Source organism: Erythrolamprus reginae, chromosome 1 (assembly GCF_031021105.1).
Source record: "Erythrolamprus reginae isolate rEryReg1 chromosome 1, rEryReg1.hap1, whole genome shotgun sequence".
Classification (NCBI taxonomy): domain Eukaryota; kingdom Metazoa; phylum Chordata; class Lepidosauria; order Squamata; family Dipsadidae; genus Erythrolamprus; species Erythrolamprus reginae.
In genome coordinates, this window is record NC_091950.1 from 201,958,872 (window position 1) to 201,981,768 (window position 22,897).

The 22,897-nt window shown below is 39.0% G+C and overlaps 1 protein-coding gene across 4 annotated transcripts in view; it reads left to right on the forward strand.

Moving 5' to 3' along the window:
- MFSD6 (major facilitator superfamily domain containing 6) overlaps positions 1-21,775 on the forward strand; it is a 42,906-nt gene extending 21,131 nt beyond the window's left edge. For 3 of the 4 annotated variants that reach the window (XM_070731944.1, XM_070731941.1, XM_070731945.1), the window contains exons 2-7: positions 4,737-6,337; positions 10,184-10,281; positions 13,042-13,203; positions 15,861-15,959; positions 17,678-17,955; positions 19,441-21,775. In XM_070731944.1, the coding sequence (XP_070588045.1) occupies positions 4,794-6,337; positions 10,184-10,281; positions 13,042-13,203; positions 15,861-15,959; positions 17,678-17,955; positions 19,441-19,611 (2,352 nt within the window). In that variant the 5' untranslated portion in view covers positions 4,737-4,793 and the 3' untranslated portion in view covers positions 19,612-21,775. Of the gene's footprint in view, positions 1-888; positions 950-4,736; positions 6,338-10,183; positions 10,282-13,041; positions 13,204-15,860; positions 15,960-17,677; positions 17,956-19,440 lie in introns of all 4 variants that reach the window. The other variant, XM_070731943.1, reaches the window with a different exon arrangement.
- The last annotated feature ends 1,122 nt before the right edge of the window (positions 21,776-22,897 follow it).

Here is a 22,897-nt window from a genome sequence, read left to right on the forward strand (position 1 = left end):
ATGTTATTTAGATATTTCTTCTGTTTAAGCCATTTATACAATTTTTCCTAGGTTTTGTAGAAATTTATTTAAATTTATTGAATATCCGAAATTCTGGGCTCATGAACTCATTGTTCCCTTGACCTCTTCGTCGATTGTATTATAATCTAAGAGGAAATTATAAATTTTTGATACGATTTTTGATTCTGGGCCTAATATAATCTTATGTAAGTTTTGTCTGTCAATTGAAGACTTTCACGTGTAGATGTTTATATTTTTCATTCTACATTTAGTTGTTTATACTTCATCCTCACCAAAACTTTACTGAGGAAAAAAAAATTCCTCTTTTTACTTTTTTGTTGAGAAAATACAGTTCAGTATCCAATTTTTTAGAATACAACTGAAAAAAATGGATTAAAAGTGTCAACATTTTAATTATTGCTGTGGCTATATTTAATAGGGGAGACAAAGTTTCTGATTTAATACTAGTTTAAGTACTTATTCAGTTTTTCTCTGCAGAATCCTTTATTTCCATTAAACCAAAGTTTCAATTCACAGACAAATTTATGCAACCTGTATTAATGCAGCTAAATAAATACAGGTTCTAAAAAGCAAATGTTACTTCCTTCTTTGTTATATAGGGAAATCTGGGAATATAGAAATAATAAAAATCCAAAGGGGAATCTAGGAGAGTTTTTCAAACCAACATATTTTATTAAAAGGCATAAACTTATGAAAGGTACCTTAAACTAATCTCTTACAATTTGTTCAATGAGAGCTCATATAGCTTCCTTCAGGTTGATTTGGACTTTTGGTAATTTCTTGGACAGAGCTATGCTGATGTAAGAAAATTCCACATTTATAGAATTTCTCTTTTCCTTCTTTTTCTTTCTGTTTCATTTAGTACAGTTACTGCTTGACGTATGCCCACAATTGAGCTCAAAATCTCTGTTGTCAAGTAAGACATTTAGTAAGTGAATTTTTCCCCATTTAAAAACATTTCTTGCCATGGTTGTTAAGTGATTCACTACAGTTAATAAGTTAGTAACCTGGTTTTTAAATGAATTTGGCTCTCCCATTGTCTTTGCATGTCAGGGTTGCAAAAAATGATCCCATGACCCTGAGATGTGCAACAGTCATAACTATGAACCAGTGTGAAAATTGGCCATAAGTCACTTTTTGTAGCTCTCTTTGAACTTTGAACAATCACTGACTAGGTGAGTTGTTGTTACGTCAAGGACTGAGTACACTGATTTTTCACTTCCCTTATGCAAGATCCCTTGCTGCTTATACTAAAGCTCCCAACCAGTTAAGATGGTTTTAATATGGAAATGGAAAAGATGTCTTTATTAAACTTTCCAGTGACTGCAATAGAAGGGGTTTGGTAATAGTGATGAAACGCAATAGCGAAGGAGTATCCTTTGAAGTCAATAGTTATGTCAGCCACCTGGCTCCTCTCTTTCATTCCCCATGGAGAAATCCTGAACTGTACTGCCATGCAATGACAAACTAGAAAAGCGAGGCACCAAGGAGATAAAATGCATTGTTACCGGTTGAGCCAATTGCATCCCACAATTTGAAATAGAATTATTTCTAGGAAATAATTCTGCCTGAGCTGCCTCCTGAGATTCACATGGTTGTCTTGATGCAATCCATGGCTCCCTAATGGACACGCTAATGGTGAATGTCTTTCACCAGCCTATTCCTTTCCCTTCAGCTAAGTGATGGGGTTAATTTCAAGCCTATATATCACATGGTTTAATAGCAACTATTCTTCCTCTGAGGTCCATAATGGCACTAAAGTGTAAGCTGGATGTCCTTTCAAGCACCAAATGCTAAATGTTTTTCTGCTAAATGCCATCATTCTCTTTATCTCAGAGCAGCATCCATCATTACTTGGAGGACACCTTCTCTCTGTAGACAAAGCACCTGAAAATGTGTACGTCGTTTTACACTTTCATCCTGCAGCATATATATAGAAAGCTAGTCCCTTATCAACAATAGTTAGGATGGATAAATAGAAAAATAAAAAGGATTTTAAAAAAATAATAAAAAGAATCTGAAAACAAATAAATAAAAATAACTTTAAAAAATAAATTAAAAAACCTGAAAAAATAAGAAAAAGAATCCTGAAAAAATGTGACCTGAAATAATACCCATGAAAAATAACAATTGATACCGTAACAGAGTTTTCTAATAGACATTTTAACTTAAATTATAATTTAAATGATCCATTGATTGATTTTCTATAGATCAATTTAGTTTTCTAAACTAGTTGTTTTTTCTATAGACCACTTAAGTTTTTCTGTGATCATAAAGCCAAGGAAGTTTGTTGCATAAGTACTGTAGCGGCTGATATAAGCTCTGTTCTTTTACAGATGAATGAATTAATCTTTACATAACCTTTTGTGGGTTGTAATAATAATAATAGTCATCATACTTTGCATCATTGCTTTGTTTTCAAAAAAATAGCAATACTGTACTTTAAAATATTTTTCCAATGATTCAGACATCTTTATTGCATTATTCCTAACATTTAAAAAATAGCTAATTACAGCAATAGTTAATTTACTTTTGTGACTGGTATTAAAATTGTTTCTGGCTGAAAATATCCAGAATTCTTGAGTCGATATGATCATGTTATCTAAGAGGTGTATATGTTGTGGTCCAAGTTAAATTGCAGAGTGCACCGGAGTGATGAAGATGTTCTAAGTGCCCAAAATATATGTAACCAGTGGTGGTATTCAAATAATCTAACAACAGATTCTGTAGACATGGCCAGGTTGTCATGTGATGGTGGGCATGGCCAATTTAACAGTCCGTTTTGCCAATTTGGGCGTGGGCAATTTAGCTGTCCATTAAACAATATACAGTAGCCTCCCTTTCTCTTCTTTTTAATACTGCATGAAGTTTTTGCTCTAGGATTTCTTTTATTGGGGGAAAAGGTTGGCAATGTCTGTGGAAGGAAAGGCATGCTTTCCAGAGATCCCATGGCTATATTTAAAAAGCCAGCTAATGTCACTGGTGTTGGGAGATTCATTGGTGAGGTGATAGTGACTGGACATACGATGTTCACTGGTTCAGTAACTGGTGTTGGTAAATTGATAGGTGTGGTGAGTGTTAACTGAGAACTCGTTGGGCTGGAGATGTTAACTGAGAACTCATTGGGCTGGAGATGTTAACCATCATCAAAACATTGTCTGGGCTTCTCATTTATTGCAGCAACCACGTTCTGGGTCAGGGGGCTTCCTATTAAATGAACAGATGACTTGAGATATGATTCAGTTTATTTCCAATGTTCCTGACTATTTTTAAATAACTTGCTTTGTGGTCATTCCCATTGCCACTCCATTTTCGCACCCGATTCTCTGCTCTTTTAAACCTAGACCTGCACATAATTCTTTCTGTTTTGATTAAGAAGGAATAAGATACTGGTGGCATAGCAGACTAATAGAATTGATGTTTTGTCAAGCTAAGCTAAATTTTATTAAGAGGTTGTATGTTTTTACCAGTATTGGGTTGCTACCTGGTGCATGCCACACTACGCATCGGTAGTGAAAATGGCATGCACATGTGCGTATTCCAGCGAGATTTTGCTTTTGCGCATGCGCAGGAAGCAAAATCTCATGAGGGTATGCTGTGCATGCATTGCCCCATAGAAGGCTTAGGTAGGAACCCCTGCCTGATTTTTACATATTGCATGGGTCTCTTATTAGAAGACAATGGTAGCCAATTCCAAGATGCTGATTATTTACTGCTATTATTTGGCTTCAAGAAGCCATTGGGTGAAGGAGTTTATGTTCAGTGCTCATCTTTGCAATTAAACCCATGCTTTCTGTTTTCCATAGTCTTGTTGGTGTTTGCCTGCCCTGTCCCCCCCAATATTTCCTCATACTGCTGCCTATAATAGACTAGTGCGCCGTTGAGTTGGCCAATGGGAAATGCTAAAATAATACTCCAACTGGTGCTTTTGCTTCTGCATGTCACTCACTGTATGTGGCAGTGGAAGTGGGTGGAATAGTCAACAGAAACAATAGAAAAGGGAAAAATCGCTAGCTCAAGGAGACTAAACTGGAGAAATTCCAGCAGTGAGGCAAGGGGGGAATTCCTAATGATCTACCCTACATTTTTGAAGCAAACTACAGTGTTCCCTCGATTTTCGCGGGGGATGCGTTCTGAGACCGCTCGCGAAAGTCGAATTTTCCCGAAGTAGAGATGCGGAAGTAAATACACTATTTTTGGCTATGAACAGTATCCCAAGCCTTCCCTTAACACTTTAAACCCCTATATTACAATTTCCCATTCCCCTAGCAACCATTTAATTATTACTCACCATGTTTATTTATTAAAGTTTATTTAAAAAAATGTTTTTTAAAGGCAGACGAAAGTTTGGCAATGACATATGACGTCATCGGGCGGGAAAAACCATGGTATAGGGGGGGAAACCGCGAAGTATTTTTTAATTAATATTTTTGAAAAACCGTGGTATAGACATTCTGCGAAGTTCGAACCCGCGAAAATCGAGGGAATACTGTACATTAATATCTTAACAATATCTCCTCTGGAGGATCAGCTAAGTTGGAAGTCAAGACTTAAGATCATGAAGATTTAGAAGTGATATTAATCTCAGCTTAATTCAGATCTTATAGATGTAGCCATAGTGAGAAGTGGAATATTTTGTTCTTTGGAATGACAGCATTCTTCCTCGCAAATATTAAGTACTGTCTTATTAACTGCTGATTTTTCTGTGTCTACAGGCTCCTTGAACTGAAGTCTGGAGAATCACATGTATATCTCATGCTTACAGTGAAATCATGGCCACCAATGATAAAGTAGCCATCTTAACTGATGATGAAGAAGAGCAGAAAAGAAAATATGTGCTTGCCGACCCTTTCAGTGGGATTCCTAAGGAGCAAGACCAACAAACCCAAAGTGATACTCCTTCAACCGAGACTACTACTATTCCAGACGAAGAGCTTGATTGGCTTGAAAGACACTGTGTGAAAGTGAATAATGATCTCTTGATATCAAAAGTTTTTTATTTTTGCTTTTATGCTGCTTATGGTTCCTTGTACCCATTGCTTCCTGTATACTACAAACAGCTAGGCATGACTCCCAGCCAGAGCGGACTCCTGGTAGGGATTAGATACTTCATTGAATTTTGCAGCGCTCCATTTTGGGGAGTGGTAGCAGATCGCTTTAAAAAGGGGAAAGTTGTTCTTCTTTTCTCCCTATTATGCTGGGTGCTGTTTAACTTGGGAATTGGATTTGTTAAACCAGCAACCTTAAGGTGTACGCTGAAGAAACCTATCCCCGTTCCCCATATCAATGTCACTCACCTTACAACAACACCCCCACAAAATATCTCAATTTCTTCTGTCATTTCCACTCTGGGCAGTACAGTAACAAAGGGTCGAGGGAAAAGAGATTTGCTGCCTTACCACTTGCCAACTCTGAGTTCAGCTTTGTCCACAAATTCTAAAACTGCCTTTTCTCCAACTATTCAAAATGGAGCTAGGAAGCGTGCTTTAAAAGAAGAAGAGGGTGTAACTGTTGCCAGCGCTCCAAAAGCTATTGTTACTGCGGGAAACACCAACCAGACAACGGCACCACCCATAGTCACCCCAAAACCAGCTCCTCCTGCCCATTTTGCTCTTGTATATGATCATGAGGAGGTTGAAGCAATCTTCCTGCTCATCCTCCTTGTTGTGATTGTGGGAGAGTTTTTCAGTGCCTCCTCAGTCACTATAGTAGACACCGTGACTCTGCAGTATCTTGGCAAACACCGGGACCGTTATGGGCTACAACGAATGTGGGGATCTCTGGGCTGGGGACTGGCCATGCTGTCGGTAGGCATTGGCATTGACTCTACCCATATTGATGTGCTCATTGAAGGCCAAGGCTGCAAGGCTCCAGACTACAAGAACTACAGGATTGTTTTCATAGTCTTTGGAGTCTTGATGACCCTCTCTTTGATTGTGGCAACCCAGTTCAGGTTCCGGTACAACCACTACAAGCAAGAGGAAACCCAAAGCACAGAGCCAGAGGATTCCCACTTGGACAGAAACTCCTCCACAGATTCCTCCCGTGACACTCAGAGTGATACAAGTCAGTCCCAGACTTTTAATTTTTGGGACTTGATTAAGCTGCTCTGCACTATCCAGTATGGCTCAGTGCTGTTTGTGGCATGGTTTATGGGTTTTGGATATGGCTTTGTGTTCACCTTCCTGTATTGGCACCTGCAAGATCTGAATGGTACCACCACGCTCTTTGGAGTTTGCTCTGTTTTAAGTCACGTCTCTGAACTGACGGCGTATTTCTTCAGCCACAAGCTGATTGAGCTGATTGGTCACATCAGGTAAGCCTAAGCGAGGGCAGGCGGGAGGGCTTTTTTTTTTGATGCAGAGAAGCCACCTAAACCTGGAGAAAATCACAGAAAATTATGTCATCAGCAGGCTCCTACAGTTACCGAACTCCAGATCACATTGGTAGGAACCCACCACTACCCTGAACTGAACACAGTCAATGATGTTCCAGTTGGGATAGCCTTCTTTCAGGGGCTTGATCCGGTCCAATACCACGGACTACTCCAAATCAAAATTGAACTGTTTCTTTTTTCATCCCCCCCCCCCATCCCCATCCTAATAACTTTTGGTCTTGTTGAGTCTTAACAATAACGGTAAGAATGTACATATATTTGAAAGTACAACGTCCTTTCTTCGAGAGTCCTATCTTAGCCATGAAAACCAGCTAAATGCCTTTGGGCCAGTTTCTCTCAGCCAATCCATGTTACAGAATTGTTGCTGTGGAAAAAAAATAGGAAGAAATAGGAATAGGAAGTACCTTCCCCACTTTGAACTATTTGTAAACATAATAAAAGCCAGATGCCAATAAATAAATAGGCATGGGGTGGATTGGAAAAAGGAGAGGGAGATAAGATGGTATGCAGATGCAGGTTACTAATGAGACAGGTTGCAATTAGCAAATAAAAATTTGTTATGTTTATTGAGATCTTCTGAGATTGCCCGAAACCTTCAGCTTCTCACTTTGTTGTTATTGTGGTTTGGTTTTTTTTTTTTAGTGTGCTTGTTTCCAGAATAGCTACTTTGATACCTATAACAGAATGTCCTGACAGGTTCAAATGCTCTGATGCTGCTTTGTCCTTGTTTTGGGTCCTAATGTCAAATTTATGTCCATTAATCTGATCTGTTTTCACAATATAGAGTCCACAGGCATATTGCTGTCAAATGATATCTTATTGGAGGAAAAGCATGTGAAAATATATCTAATTTTATGTGTGGGGACCTATTGTGGTGTTAATGTAAATGGAGGGACAAAATAGCCATCTGGTTTTATTGCTGACTCTTTCTCACATTAGCATCTGTTGTTTGTGAGAATCTGCTTGAGGTTGAATGATTATCTGTTTGCAAATATGAGTTTGCCACCAAGTGCTTGAGGAAGTGTAGTGGATTGCAGATTATTAATAATGCATTTGAACAGTTTTGAGTTGTGAACTGCAGGTCAGAGTTTTCCCCTACCTTTCTGGCTTTGTGGACTGGTGTGTGTGAGCGGGAGAGGGTTGCACATTTGTGTGCTCGCTCGCAGCTCATGCAAGTGGGGATGCGCATGTGCACGCACTCACCCACCGTTTCCATGGCCTGGTTGCAAACACCTCACGGCCCAGCTGTAGGTGAAAACTTGTGCCGTTCTATTGTTCTGTCTTTGTGATCTGTCTTTTATAAGATGCTTCCTGGGAATTTACTGTATTTTTGTCTGTTGATTTGACTGTTGATCTTGTGGGGTGGATAGTCCCCGAAATGCATGGTTTAAAGTAAGAATTGCAGAATGCTGTTTTCCAAAGTAGCTGCAGTCATATAGATGAGCTTCCCCTCAGGTATTCTCCCATTCTCTCAGAACTGTACATTCAATCAGGTGGGGAGGCTGCGCCTTCTCCTCACTTCACCACGCCAGGAGGCTTAGACCAGTGATGGCAAACCTTGTTTTCCTTGGGTGCCGAAAGAGCATGTGCGCATGCTATCACGCATGCACGAGTGTCCACACCCATAATTTAATGCCTGCGAAGGGTGAAAACAGCTTCCCCCGCCTTCCCCTGGAGGCCCTCTGCAGGCCGGAAATGGCCTGTTTCCCAATTTCTGGTGGGCCCAGTAGGCTCGTGTTTTGCCTTCCCCAGGCTCCAAAGGCTTTCCTGGAACTGGGGGAGGGTAAAAATACCTTTTCTCATTCCCCCAGAGGCTCTTTGGAAGCCAAAAATGCCCTCCCAGAGCCTCTGTGTGAGCCAAAAATCAGCTGGCTGGCACATATATACACATTGGAGCTGAGCTAGGGCAACGGCTCAGGTGCCAATAGATATGGCTCTCTCTGCCACCTGTGGCACCTGTGCCATAGGTTCGCCATCACTGGCTTAGACCTTCTTGGAACTCTGCTTACTGGCTTGTGTGGTCGCTTAACAGCAACTGAGAGAACCAAAATTGTGATCATTGATTGAAGCTATCAGGTTGCCTCTTGTTTAACCACTCCCTCACTCAATCACCAAGATTACAGACCCAATTGTGGTTATAAGTGGAAGACTCCCTACTGTATATCCAGTTTTGGCAAAATAAATATAACTATGAACATATTTCAGATTTTAGGCATTCAAAGAGACATTAAATATATCAGTGAATCCATATGGGCTCTGTTAATATTGAAATATATTTGTTTCCAATATTATGCATTTAGAAAGCCAGCTTATTCTGATAAAAGCATGACATATTTACAATAAATATCCTCTTTTTTGCCACTTACATTTAAAAAAATTATTACTATTTGCTTAGTATAATTTTATATCGTCAAGATATAAAGTCAAGAAATATTTTTGGTAATTAGTTGAATATTCTTACCATTGTATTACCTGGCACTTGAGACTCAATAAAATACAAGTTATAATTTAAAGTATAATTATTCTTTTTAAAAAATAAGAACCCCGCTGGTTTCTCTGCAAGTACTTAGAATGAGCAACAGGAAAGCTAGCTTAACAATTCAATGCCAATAAATATTTAAAGCAATCAGAGTATATATATAAATACATCTAATAATATATGAGAGATATAAACAGAATAAAATTATTTAAAGGAAATGTGCAACTACTACTGTGCATAACATTTTTATTGAAAATACAGGTAGTTCTTGCCGTACAACCACAATTGAGCCCAAACATATGTTGTTAAGCGAGAAATTTGTTAAAATGAGTTTAGCTACATTTTACGACTTTTCTGGTGCCATTTGTTAACACACACCCACGCACACACCTTTGACTCATTTTTTGTTTCCTGGTGACTGTTTGAACTACAGTGTTCCCTCGATTTTCGCGGGTTCAAACATTGCGAATAGCCTATACCACGGTTTTTAAAAAAATATTAATTAAAAAATACTTTGCGGCTTCCCCCCCTATACTACGGTTTTTCCCATCCAATGATGTCATATGTCTTTGCCAAACTAATAAATTTTGCAAATAGATAACAAAAAAAATAATTATTGTTAATAAATAATTATGTTTATAAATATCAGGATCACTAAGTGTCTTATTCAATGGTGAGTACCAGTAATAATGGTGAGTAAATGGTTGTTAAGCGAATGGGAAATGGTAATTTAGGGGTTTAAAGTGTTAAGGGATGGCTTGTGATACTGTCCATAGCAAAAAATGGTATATTTACTTCCGCATCTCTACTTCGCGGAAATTCAACTTTCGCGGGCGGTCTCGGAACGCATCCCCCGTGGAAATCGAGGGAACACTGTACACAGTTTCTTGACAAATTTTCAAAAGAATTGGCTCCTTCCTAGAGCTGAGAGAAAGTGACTGAAAGTCTCCCAGCTGACTTTGTGCCTAAGGCAAGCCTAGAACCCATAGACTCCCAGTTTCTAACCTGGACCCTTAAACCACCACACCAGCTGGTTCTATTTGTTGAGTAGCAAAATGTGAATAGTTTGGCCGCTACTATCTCTGTGCATTTTCCCTCTGCATTTTAAGAGGGTTTGTGAACAACTTGATGTCCAGTCCTGGATTTTATTTATTTTTATTTTTTAAATCTTCCATCTTTTGTGAAGCTGGAGTATATCAGGTGGAAACCAATGCAGATAATTTGTTGGTAGGAGTATTAAAACGCATCAGAAGTTATCGGCGATCTCTCCTCTCATTTGCTTGCAGAGTCCTGTATATCGGTCTTGCCTGCAATACAGCTCGTTATATTTACATCTCCTATCTAGAAAATGCTTGGACTGTTCTGCCTATGGAAGTCCTTCAAGGTAAGAAAACAGGGTGCTTCTGTGTTAGAACTCTACAGTCCAGGTTCCTACTTAGAATGCCTGCTGAGCCATAACTAGTCATACCAGTAAATCCATCCAAAGGGATCTTTTGTACAATTCTATTATGGGGGGTGGGGGGGTTGCAGTGAATGACAGGAAGTGGTTTCTACAGTTGGCGGACATAATACTCTGCCATGTGATCTAAGCCAACAACACCCTTTCAACAAACAAGGGACTCCTGATTGAAACTTGCAGCAGATAAGGTTTACTTGCTAGCAGGGCTGTACCTAGAAGGCATTAATTTCTTCAGCCTGTTAATATCCTATTACCTGTAATTGAAAGGAAAATATTGTTTTTTTAAAAAAAGCCAACTGCACATTCAGGCAGAACCAGTTTTGTTCTGTTTTGGTTAATATCTGTCATTTTCCGTGACTGAGGTGAAAGTTAAAGGCCAAGTAGCTGATAATGGATTTGCGGAAGGGAAGAGGTGGAAATTTTGAGATCCGGGGAAGACTTGTTGAAGTGTATCCTGCGCCCTATCAGTTAATGCATCTGATTAGAAGGGAGTCCAGGAGAAGCTTCCAAGACCCAAGAGAAAAATGTTGCAAATTGAGGAACAATCAGGTCCACCAAACAAAACAAAGTAAAAACCCCACGCCAAAATTAAAGATTGGCCCATCCAGTAGAAGATTAGAATAACTGTGCTCATAAGGCGTTTTCATCCATAAAACTTAAACTACCTTTAGTCTTTTCCATCACTCAGATTAATATTCTTCCCTGGCTTAGGTTAACATTCTAACTACGAATAGAATACTGTATGTTTATTTATTTTCTATTCAATTTATATTCTGACTTGGTTTGTACAATTCAAGGCAGCCTATATAATGTCCCCACAGCAGTGGGTTGGTGTGATAGTCTAGAAAGGGGAAGTGGTGTGGTGGTATACAAATAATGGTAGTTTCCCGCAAAAGAGGGAGCTCATTCCAGGTGTGTGTGTGTGTGTATGTATGTGTGTGTGAGAGATAAGGGACAACGCAATCCAGAGCTGCATCACAGAAGGAGGAAGAGATTTAGAATAGCCACTCCCTAGAATTTCCCAGGGTATATATTGGTTAGTGATAGAATAGTGCAGGTTTAATCCGACAAGCTTTTATCTGGAATGAGCAAATAAAGAACTGAACTTTTGCCTTGATTGCTCTATGTTGTTCTTGGGCTGGGCCTGGCAAGAGTGAGAGTGACTGGTTGAAATTCACACCTTTTGTGGTTAAAGGAAGACTAGAACTGAAGTCTCTCAGCTTCTATTTTAGCATCTTTAACAATTACATAAAACCTCTTCTCCAATACGCATAACATTATTTGTAATACTATTTAACATTTGTAGTATTAGCAAGTATATATGACTGAAAGAATGAAGACTGCAATAACCCTAGATATTCAGCCATATTGCTTGGAATTTGAGCTTGTTGCTTTTCAAAATTTGTTTTTCCTATCTTCTAACTTAGGAAATAATTTATTTTGTTTTTACAAGATAAGAAAACTTTCTAAATTACCTGCAAGATGTATTTTACTAAAAGTTATATTAAGTACTCTAACAAAAGTATGGAAGCTTTATTTAATTTAAATGTGGCTCTTCACAGGCAAGTTAATGGACCAGCCAAATTTATTTTCATGGGTTTTTTTTAAAGTAAAATATATTAGCTGAGCTTGTGCATCTATACTGTAATTTAAAGGCAAAAGGTATGGCTCAGATTCTTAGTCTTCTGGCATATTGATAAAACATAATACAGGTTGTCCTTGACTTATGACCACATTTCTTTTGCTAAGTGAGACACCCAGTTGTTAAGAGGATTTTGCCGAATCTTATGACTTTTGTTGCCATGGTTGTTAAGTGAATCACTGCAGTTATTAAGTCAATAACATAGTTGTTAAGTGAATCTAGCTTCCCCATTGACTTTACTTCTCAGAAGGTTGCAAAAGGTCATCGTACGATCCCAGAACATGGCAACCATCATAAATAATCGGTCAGCTGCCAAGCATCTTAATTTTGATCATATGTCCATAGGGGGTGCTTCAAATGTCCTGTGAAAAAAAATCATAAGGTATGGTATTTTTTCCAATGCCATTGTAATTTTAAACGGTCACCAAATGAACTGTTGTAAGTCGAGGATTACCTGTACACTCTGTTAGATATATTTCATACTTCCACTGTTCGCATGTGGGCAACTCGTGGACAACATGAGGCTCACTGCTCGAGTAGCATTCCTACCTTGCTTGCTTTCTCCGCATTCAAATGATGTGTTATCACTGGCTTTTGTAAGACCTATATTCAGGGGTGAGTTGCTATTGGGTCACCAAACCGGTAGTAGCGGGAGGCTCCGCCCACCCACCCGGATGTCATTAAAAATGTTCTGTGCATGCACCCTCCTCTTCTGTTCCCGAAGCGGTAGCAAAGGTAAGTGAAACCCACTATTGCCTATATTGTTTCTTTGGCTAGGAATGGAAGTGTGCTGGAAAATAAAGAAAGTGTTTATAATTTCCCCAGATACGATGCTGGTGAAGGAAGTGACAGGTGCCAGATGTATGAATGTTTTCCAAATGTTTACAATCATCCTCATTCATTTTTATAGCTCTGAAAGCACAGCTGTACCCTAAAATGGCTACGCACTCTTGCTCATGATCAGCATTTGCTGTTTAACTCCAACACTCCTGCAGAACAATCATCTTTATAATACATGGTGTTCATATTTCTGTTCTTTGTAGGTGTGACCCATGCAGCCATCTGGGCAGCTTGCATTTCCTATCTAAGCGCTGCGGTGCCTCCGGAACTGAGGACGTCAGCCCAAGGGATCTTGCAGGGTCTTCACCTTGGTCTAGGTAGAGGATGCGGAGCAATGATCGGTGGAGTGTTGGTCAATTACTTTGGTAAGGGAAACCTGGACATTTATATGATTTTCATCTGTTGGAAAAGAGCCTTTTCCTCAACCGTTGTGGACATTGAAGAACTGTGGTAGCAGTCAAAAGTGCTACCAGACTCCTCCTAATTTGGCTTTCCTCGACCAGATGCTGTGCAGTTGTCTTGGGGTCTATGACAATTCGCCATGGCCAATCTTCCATGGCAATATACTGCAGAAAAACTTGCCATGGCCATCTCACCATAGGACAACTCACTGCTGGACAAGAGTTGCACTAATTAAAAGGAGTGATAGAAAGAAAATGTTCAAATTGACTATGATTGCCTGCAACAGTTCAATTCAATTCAAAAGGATGGAGTTAGAATGAAGTGTGAATGGCAAAAGTTTAAAAAATTTTTTTTTATTTTGAATAATTAAACAATTTTTAAACTAAACCCGTGACAAGTTGTCCCATTCCCATCATCTTGGGCTCCAATTCTCATTGTTGCAGGCAACCATAGTCAATTTGAACATTTTCCTTTGGCTGTCATACATGCATGTGCATATGTACATGCACCTACACACAAAATGCACAGAAAGGAAAAGGACACACTGGGGAGAATGCAGCTTATATCAATCCTATAGCAAATCCAGGTATCAATAACTCAACTTTCTCTGCCATGGTTCAAACTTTATTTCAAAGGAACTTTGCTCATCATATTCTAGGAATTATTCCACATGGCACCCCACTCTCTTCTCAGCCCATAAACAAAGCCAACTAATTGAGAGATTTTTCAATTCAGTGCGAAAATAGAGATTTTCTCTCAGCACAAATAGCATTTTCTCTCAGCACAAACCTTTCTATTTGCACAATATATGTTGCTCTTGCAATAACTCTAGTGATTTAGTAGTTGGGCAGGCTGGCTATTTTGGGATGCAACATGTTTATGGTAATTATTGCTGTTATTAAATTTGTACTTGACCCAAAGTTGTTCTATGAGAAAGATGGTCAATTCCTAAATCTATCTATCTATCTATCTATCTATCTATCTATCTATCTATCTATCTATCTATCTATCTATCTATCATTTCTTTTTTTCTTTCTATCTTTCTTTCTATCTTTCTCTCTCTTTCTCTCTTTCCTTCTTTATTTTCCTTCCTTCCGTCCTCCCTCCCTCCTTTCCTCCCTTCCTTCCCTTCGTCTGTCTGTCTGAAACCCTAAAATCCAAAATTCTCTTTGGGTTCTCTTTATCTAGTTTTAGGGTTTGGATGGAGAATAGATGATGCTTTAAGTCACATTTATGCAGAAATACTGAAAATTCAAAAGGTGTCACAAATTTGTAAGCACTGCTATAACAGATGCCTTTGCTGATGTACAACAAATTACTTTCTCTACTTTCTAGCCACTTCTGAATTATTCATATTTTGGAAAGCTTACAGAATCAGAAATCCTGAAGTGAAACTAGAAGTCTCTTCAGAGTTTGCAGCACATAATATATGGTCTTGCTTGAAGGAAATGAGAAAACATTCCAAGTGTAAATACCCAATGTGTACCAAACGTTTAGCATTAAAATGATTTTTTCCCCAATACAGGCTTGTACTGGGAACACTTCTTTCCAAACTTTCAAATTCCAATTATAAGCCAAAATAGATAAGTGTGCACATTGCTAATAAAACCTGAGACCCCTAATGAGTACTTAAAGAACAATAACTATTAAAAAGCCTGTCGTACTGTAATGTAAATAAAACCTATAATAATTACTTTGGGTAATTTCCTTGATGTGTACTGTAAGGTCATAGCCAGCAATTGTTAATGAAAAGTATTCCTAAATGAAGATAGCTTCCTTTGCTTTAAAAAAAAAGGCATCAATTTTTACCTATTCAACTAAAATACTGTTCCATTTGTCTCTTTGACCTCGGTGCTCATGACCCAAACCGTCTTCTGCCTTTTGTAGGGAGAATAAACAAAATGGTCCAGTGATCCACTATTTGGTGTAGCTGCTTCTTTAAAGGATGGATCCTTTTGTACACTTTTGCGTGGGAGAAAGTCTCATTTAAATAAGAATGGTTGGTTGATTGGTTGGTTGGTTGGTTGGTGGGTTGGCTTTTATGTCACTGAGTCAATTTTGACTCCAGGCATTTGCCCATTATTCTTGGCAAGGTTTTCCAGAAGTGATTTCCTGTGCCTTCCTTTCCTGGGCTCAGAGAGAGAGAGTGACCTGGGCTCTGGCCAATATAGAGAGTGATCAGGTCACCTGGCCAAGGTCACTTGCTGAGTTTGTGCCTAAATCTAGAACTACGGTAATAGTCTCCTGATTTCTAGTCTGGCGTTTTAACCACTACACCAAATGGATTCATTTATTTTACTAAAGCAGGAATAGGGCATGCTTTAGTAAATATATGTCTGTCTTGTCAATTGCTGCCGTGCAACTGAATAGCAATAGCGTTTTGACTTATGTAACACTTCACAGTGCTTTACAGCTCTCTCTAAGTGGTTTACAGAGTCAGCATATTGCCCCAAACAATCTGGCTCCTCAATTTACTAATCATAGAAGGAGGGAAGGCTGCACCAACCTTGAGCCAGTGAGAATCGAACTCCTGACGGTTGGTAGAATTAGCCTGCAATACTGCATTCTAACCACTGCATCACCGGAATTAAACCTTATTCTGTGTGCTTTTTCTCTACAGGAGCAGCATCAACCTTCAGAGGGATAGGAATGGCTTTCCTTGTGATCCTCTTGCTTTTTGCTTTGATTCAGTGGATGGCAGTTCATGATGAGAAAGAAGGTAAAATGCTTATTCCTTAGCCTTACCTAACTGGTTTTTCTCCTTTGGATTATTCTTAGTTTGCATTATCCGGAAGTCCTTTTTGCTTTTTTAAAATTTGCAGTCTCTAAACAATTAGCCGTAGTGATGACTTTTTATGACTTTGGATTGGATTTGGTCTTAGTTCATGTGACATACTGTGTTGTTTACCACATAGCTTTGTCCACTGCACTCCTACTAGATCTGAATTCTAACAATTCAAATAGCTTCTAATGGCAGCAAGCCTAAACAAAATAAGTTAATATTTGTTGCCATCTAGTGGGCATTGGTAGTTTTGCACTCGTTATATTATGCCTATAGATTACTGGATTTTTTTTTTCCTCCTTCAAGATCTCGGATTGAAGCAAGAGTAAACCTGGTTTGGGTCCTTGATATAATACAGATTGATTTAAAAGTAATGGAAGGATATGCACATGGATGTATAACACTGAGGTCTTTGGGAAAATGATACCTGGGGGGAAAATGGTAAAATCCATGCCAACCCTGTCCTCATCTCATAAATCGAGTCTACGGAGAGGGGCGGCATACAAAATAAATAAATAAACAAACAAACAAACAAACAAACAAACAGTTAACATGCAGATTCATCTGGAGGTTGTCTCTGGAGTTTTTCTGGTTGTATAGAAGGATGTACAATGGGGAGAAATGTAGAATGACTCACATACAATATAAGCTAAAAAGCTTGCTAAAAATAAGCTTGCCTCCATTACTGTACCTCTTTGTATAATAACTCAAATCTATTTTAAAAATGGGTTTGTAGATGCTTAGGTAAAAAAATAAATAAAAGAGCTGCTTTGATACATTTCTCTAAAGTGCATCTTAGAAGAATTAGATGATCTAAGGTTACATGAGATGTTTGAAAACCTGGTACCATTTGGCCATGCCTGCACTATTTTCTTTGAAAATAAGATTGGAAGTCAAACATTATTCATAATTGTTTTATACAGTGCATGGTTTTTATTCATACAAACAAAAAGAACAATATTGCAATGGATTGAGAGAAGACTCCTTCATTCTTTTGTATTATATTGGGTGTGAAGTATTTTCCCCCAGTACAGTAGCTAGCAGTCAGTAAGTGCTAACTGCGTAATTGAAGAAATGGTGCTTGCTGTCAAAATCTCACAATGGATTCCTCCTACAACCAGAGAAAGACTAGGATCTGAATGTAGGGTTTAGAAAAGTGCTTGCACTTAGCTCTTAGATCAGTGATGGCAAACTTATGGCATAGCTGCTACAGGTGGCACCCAGAGCCATATCATGGGAGCCATTGCCCTAGCTCAGCTCCAACATGCATATGTGTGCTGGCCAGCTGATTTTTAGCTTGCACAGAGGGTCTGTCAGGGTGTTTTTGGCTTCCAGAGAGCCTCCAGTGGGGTGGGGGAGGGTGTTTTACCCTCCCCTGGCGTCAGGGAAACCTTTGGAACCTGGGGAGGACAAAACACGAGCCTACTGAGCCCATCAGAAGTTGGAAAACAGGCCATTTCTGGCCTTCAGAGGGCCTCCGGGGGACAGGGGAAGCTGCTTTCACCCTACCCAGGCATTGAATTAGGGGTGTGGGCACTCACACATGTGCAATAGCGTGCGTGCACACTCTTTCGGCACCTGAGGAAAAAAAGGTTCATCACTGTCTTAGATAGTTCTCTTGAAGTGAACATCCTGTCTGTTGTTTGAAATTTTAGAAAAGGCCATGTTGGCCGAAAGGATCCCAGTGCCTTCAAGTCCGGTGCCCATTGCCACGATTGATCTGGTCCAACAGAGTGAAGATATCATGCCTCGCCCGTTGCCCAAGCTTCCTGCCAAAAAGACCAAGCACCAAGAAGAACAGGAAGACGTACACAAGCCTGCTTGGGGTGTCAGTTCTTCACCCTGGGTTACTTTAGCCTATGCTCTTTATCAGATAAAAGAGATGGTTCAGCTCTCCAAAACCAACCAGACCCTTGAAAGTCAGCCTTTGCAGGTAATCAGGGCTTGGGTGCATGAAAGGTATTTCCAGGCAAAACGTTGCACACACCTGATACTCAAAGCTTTCCAATTCTAAAACAGAAGCTCCAGAACTACAGTATTAGTACATGAACATTTTCCACATGTTAAATATTTGTGCTATGAAAACAGTAACAGAGGTTACAAAAATGTAACATAGATTTTGCTTGTATAATGCAGTCAGACACAGGTGAGACTGTATGCCCAGGGCATCAAACTTGCATCATGGGGTCACGTGATGTATCACAACTTTTCCCCTCCTTCACTAAACCGGGCGTGAGCATGGCCAGCAAGTGATGCATCTGGTCCCTGGTCCATGAGTTTGACAGCCCTGCTCTATGCCTTGCATTGGAATGCTTCAGTATTGTCATTTCATAGGAAGAAAAAGCTTTAAGGTTCATTTGTTGTTTAACTTGGGATTTGGAAAAGGATTCAGAGCGTGTTGGAGAGAAGGAGCAGCTTACAAACTAGGGAATCTCTGTTCCTGTACGGCAGGCACAAAATCCAGTGGGATATTTTAAATGGAGAGATGGATGATAGTGCTGCAATCTTACAATATATATGTAGTCAAGCCACCTCACTGCAGAATCTATTAAGGTTTTGTTTTGTTTTAAATCCTAGAATTCTTGATCAAGAGACAAAGCTGAACTTTTTCACTGAGTGCCAAGGAAAGCCAGCACCTCTTAAGGAAAAAAAGGCTATTAAGATTAATATTTTTGCATAGTCAATCCACTATTGTCTCAGACCTCCAGAGACACTGTGTAGTATCTCATCCCATGCATTGGCTTGGTTGTGCAAGGGAAATAGTTTGTCATCACCCAATCTGGCAAAGCGATCTGGATACATGAGATTGCTTTCTTATATCAGTTGGTTCGTGCACAGGATATAAAATTAATCTTGTTATTTAGTATTTTTATTTGCTTAGCTGGAGGAGAATGTTTTACAACACATTCGTAGGTTAGCAATGTCTTTTTTGTAGCTATCCCTTTTGTGATTATTAGGAAAGAGGATTTATTTGTTTGCTGAAATATTCATGGTTCTGTTCCCAAAATAGCACAATGCTGACATTCCAATAGAAAGTATACCACATGGAAAGTCTATAAGGAAAATATGTCCAGGTGCATAAAGAGAAGCATGAAACATGTTAAGCTATGTGGAATGTTCTTTCTTACTCACACAGAATTATTATTATTTGTCTTAAAATACACTTAAGTTTTTTTTCTACATGCTTCTTGGGGAAAAGCAGTTAGGAAAATATAGGACAGGTAAGTTTACCTGATCTGTTACTTGTGTATGATGGCTTTTGCTCTTGCCTGAATGCTTGTGCGTTGTGCTGTGTATATGATTTTGTGATTCTTGTTTAAGCTACCTTGGCTAACCTGGAATGACAGTTCCTGTGTATTTTCTGAATAAATCCATATAGCTGGATGTTAACTTGTGGTTTTCCCTTCTTTTCCCGTAGAATGCCAGCAGTAATCATGATTCCGTAGCAGATAGTCCTCTGGATCAAAGACCTGATGGTTCAGTGGTAGAACCTTCAGTACCTACAGCTGCCCTTGAAAACCACCCCAGTTTGGACTGCCCTGTTCCTTCGGAAAGCAGAGCCCAGTCTCCAGAGAGCAGGCATGAATAGGACTTTGCTTTGAATCCAGCTCGTGGCACTGAATACTGCTCTTGGCAATCAGAAAAAGACTGACATGGGAGTTTGAGACCTCACTTCTCTTCCTCTTGGCAATAGTAACCTGATACAGCCAAAGCTTTTAAAATATTTAATGCCTTTTCTGTGACAAAACCTGAGGCCTGTTGCAGGAACAATTTGGAAGGCTAAGCAAAAGCGGCCAGGTTAACAACTGGCAAAGGAGCACACTATTTCATCTGAAGTTGTTTTTTCTCCACCTGAATGGAAGTGTTGTAAACAAACACATCTGATTGTCTTCATAATTTTCTGGATTGCAATTAATTTTCACAGACAAACACTCACCCCACCCCCTGCCATTCAGTTCCATCTCCTCTTGCTTAATGCACTTGAACATTTGAATTCAATATTAGGGAAAGGGAAGAAAAGAGTTCATAGCAGTTTTTGTTTAGGCAGTGATTATTTATTATGAGGTGCAGGCTTCCTTAGAGCAATTCTACCGAAACTTCAGAGAAAATATAATAGTTAAATACAGAAATGAAGGAAGGAGCCACATAGAATTCTGTCTTTTGTAAAGACTTCTCAGAGATGCTGAAGAACGTTTTGCTGATTTCTCTACGTGAAATATCTGCTGTAGCCTTCCTAGGCAGGCAAGCAGCATTTATTTTGCTATGGCCAGGCCAAAGCGCATTAGCATTTTAGAAAGAACCAGAACAAGAAAATGTGATGGTCCATAACCCTGCAAGAACAGGATAGGGGTTGAGGGGTGAGATGTGGTGTGCTTGAAGGCCTGAACTGTGATGGTACAGTTGGAAGATACTAGTGATTTTATATGGGATGAATTTTCCCTAATCACTGAAGAGGGATTGTCCTACAGAAGCAGTCTGTGTGGATTCTTTTTTACCTCTTTGGTGTATAGAATAGGGAAACATGACTCCTTCACCTCAGACAGATCTGGGGAGTTCCTGCTTGTGTAACACAATAACAACAAAGGATCAGAAATGTCTAGCTTTATTAGAATTTTTGGGAGTGGTGATGCTGATACCACTTCCCTAATCGAGGTCTGAAAACTTCTGAAAACTGGTAATGAGATGTTCAGCAGCAGCCATATATATCAGCTGCTTTTTGAGAAGTTTTCTTAGACAGGCCGATATAGTTTATTTTACGATAGAAGATGTTTATTTAAGGGCAAAGGGAATTAAACTTTATAGAGTATATTTAAAGTGCCTGTGGATTTGGAAGGGGTATAAATCCTAATTATTGTATAGGAAAGGAAGACATAGTTAATAATAAAAGCAGCTAAAAGAGAAAAATGGATAAGAACATATTGATCATGTTTTCTTAGCACTACTTTGTCAAGACATTGACAGATTCGGATTTGACATTTCACATTTCACTGAATTGAACCCAGTTTCCATACATTCTTTGTTATTATATCTGAGGGGAAACGTTAGAATCAGTTTTATACTGCTTAGGCTTTAAGCATATACTGTATGTCAAACTTAGCCTACCATTAGAGGAGTCCCATTCACGCGTGGTTTTGCCCAAATGGTTGACTTCTGGCAGCCACTAGGATTCCATTTATGCCCCAGGGGCTGGTGTGGCTCATAGAATTAAATTTCAGATATACTTGATTTTGATTGCAGAATATAGAATACCTTAAGATGGATGTTAAGGGTGTTTTCCTTACATAAGCCTTAAGGGACTTTAATGATCTGTACCTGGGACCAAATATTGGCAAGTAGATATTAGCTGTTTTTTGCACTTCAACTAAAATGTACTGTAAATTTCTCTTGACTTGTTTAAGTGACCTTTAAAAATAAAATCAGAAATCTATTTATTATATGTTTATATTGCCGAGGAAAGGAAGGAAATGCATTTTTTAAAAAAGCAAAGACTGAAAATAGTTATTTAAAAAAAAGATGGTGGATCCTTTAGATGAACTTATCTGAAGTCTATATGATAAACGCTGTGGTAATAACTGTTACTGTTGGACACCAGAGTTATAAGGCATTGAACTTGCACATTATGTTTACATATCCAACCTGCCTGTCAAATCGGTTCCTTCCTTGTTTGTGAACAATGGGGCTGTAGACAGCTCTCGTATTTGTGAAGTTGTTAAAATGTAGTGAGATAAATAAAATTCCATGTATGTCAAAAATGTCATGTCCCGTTAAAAGCATAAATGACCATAAGGAGGTGGATTAGCAAGCTTTCGTATTTACTAAATGCTTTGTGCTTTTATTAGTTTCTCTTCTCCAGTTAATGACTCTGACTAGTGCCAGGTTTTTTAAAAAGTACGGGATGAAATACAGTATTAACAAGACTTTGTGATCTAATCTGACTGCTCTGTTTGCAGAAGGGGTGAATAGCTGACTCATCTTATTCAGCTCTTGGATGATTGCAGGTATTCAGCATGTTTTTTACCTGCTTTATATGCACTGAGGGCCTCAATGCTGAGGGAATCTTTTGTTAGTCTTCTGAAAATGAAGGAAAAGGATTCACTAACTTTTTTAGCAAGTGATTGCACAAGAATTTTCTCTATAAAATTACCAGCAAGGAAGCCCTCAACTCATAATGGCCATATTTGAAATCATCATAGCTCTTAATATATATGTTTATATGATGACACTTATCCTGCAAAAAGTTGCTTTTGATAACACTCTCACACTGAGCTTGACTCCTGATTACTAGGTGACATGTCCCTTTCTTCTTCCAGGTTGCTTTTTCAACTTGCCTGCAGCCTGGGATTTTTGGAACTTTGTTTTTTCTAAGCACAGGTTGTATCACTCTTTTATCCTTGAGATTAGCTGAGGTTGACTTGACACGGTCACTTTTTGCAAAACAAGGCAGCTTTGGCACCTCGAGTGCAATCAAATTGTTCCTGCTCTAATCTAACCTTTCCCATTTGCTGGTACATGAAGCATAGAAATTGCTTGTAAGTGCAGGCAAGGGATGATCGATGATAGTCTGGCTAATTCAAGAGCTGCTCTGCAGAGGATGGATTTAACAGTCCCTTTGTGATATCATAGAAGAGCTCTCCTCCTTTTCGTTTTCCTTGCCCAGATAAAGTTAATTATATCCCTTTTTTTTATTTTTGGCATCAAGGGAGTCAGGGAAAGAATTTGAACCCGGGAAATGAGCAGCAAATCAACATTACCAACCATCTTGTTCAGCAAGGATCTCCATCTTTAGCACTATCAGATGCCCCTTGTGTAGTGTCCCGTGGGCTGTTCTGTGCAGGAATTAAGACACTTTATTAATACATTTGAACACACTTCTT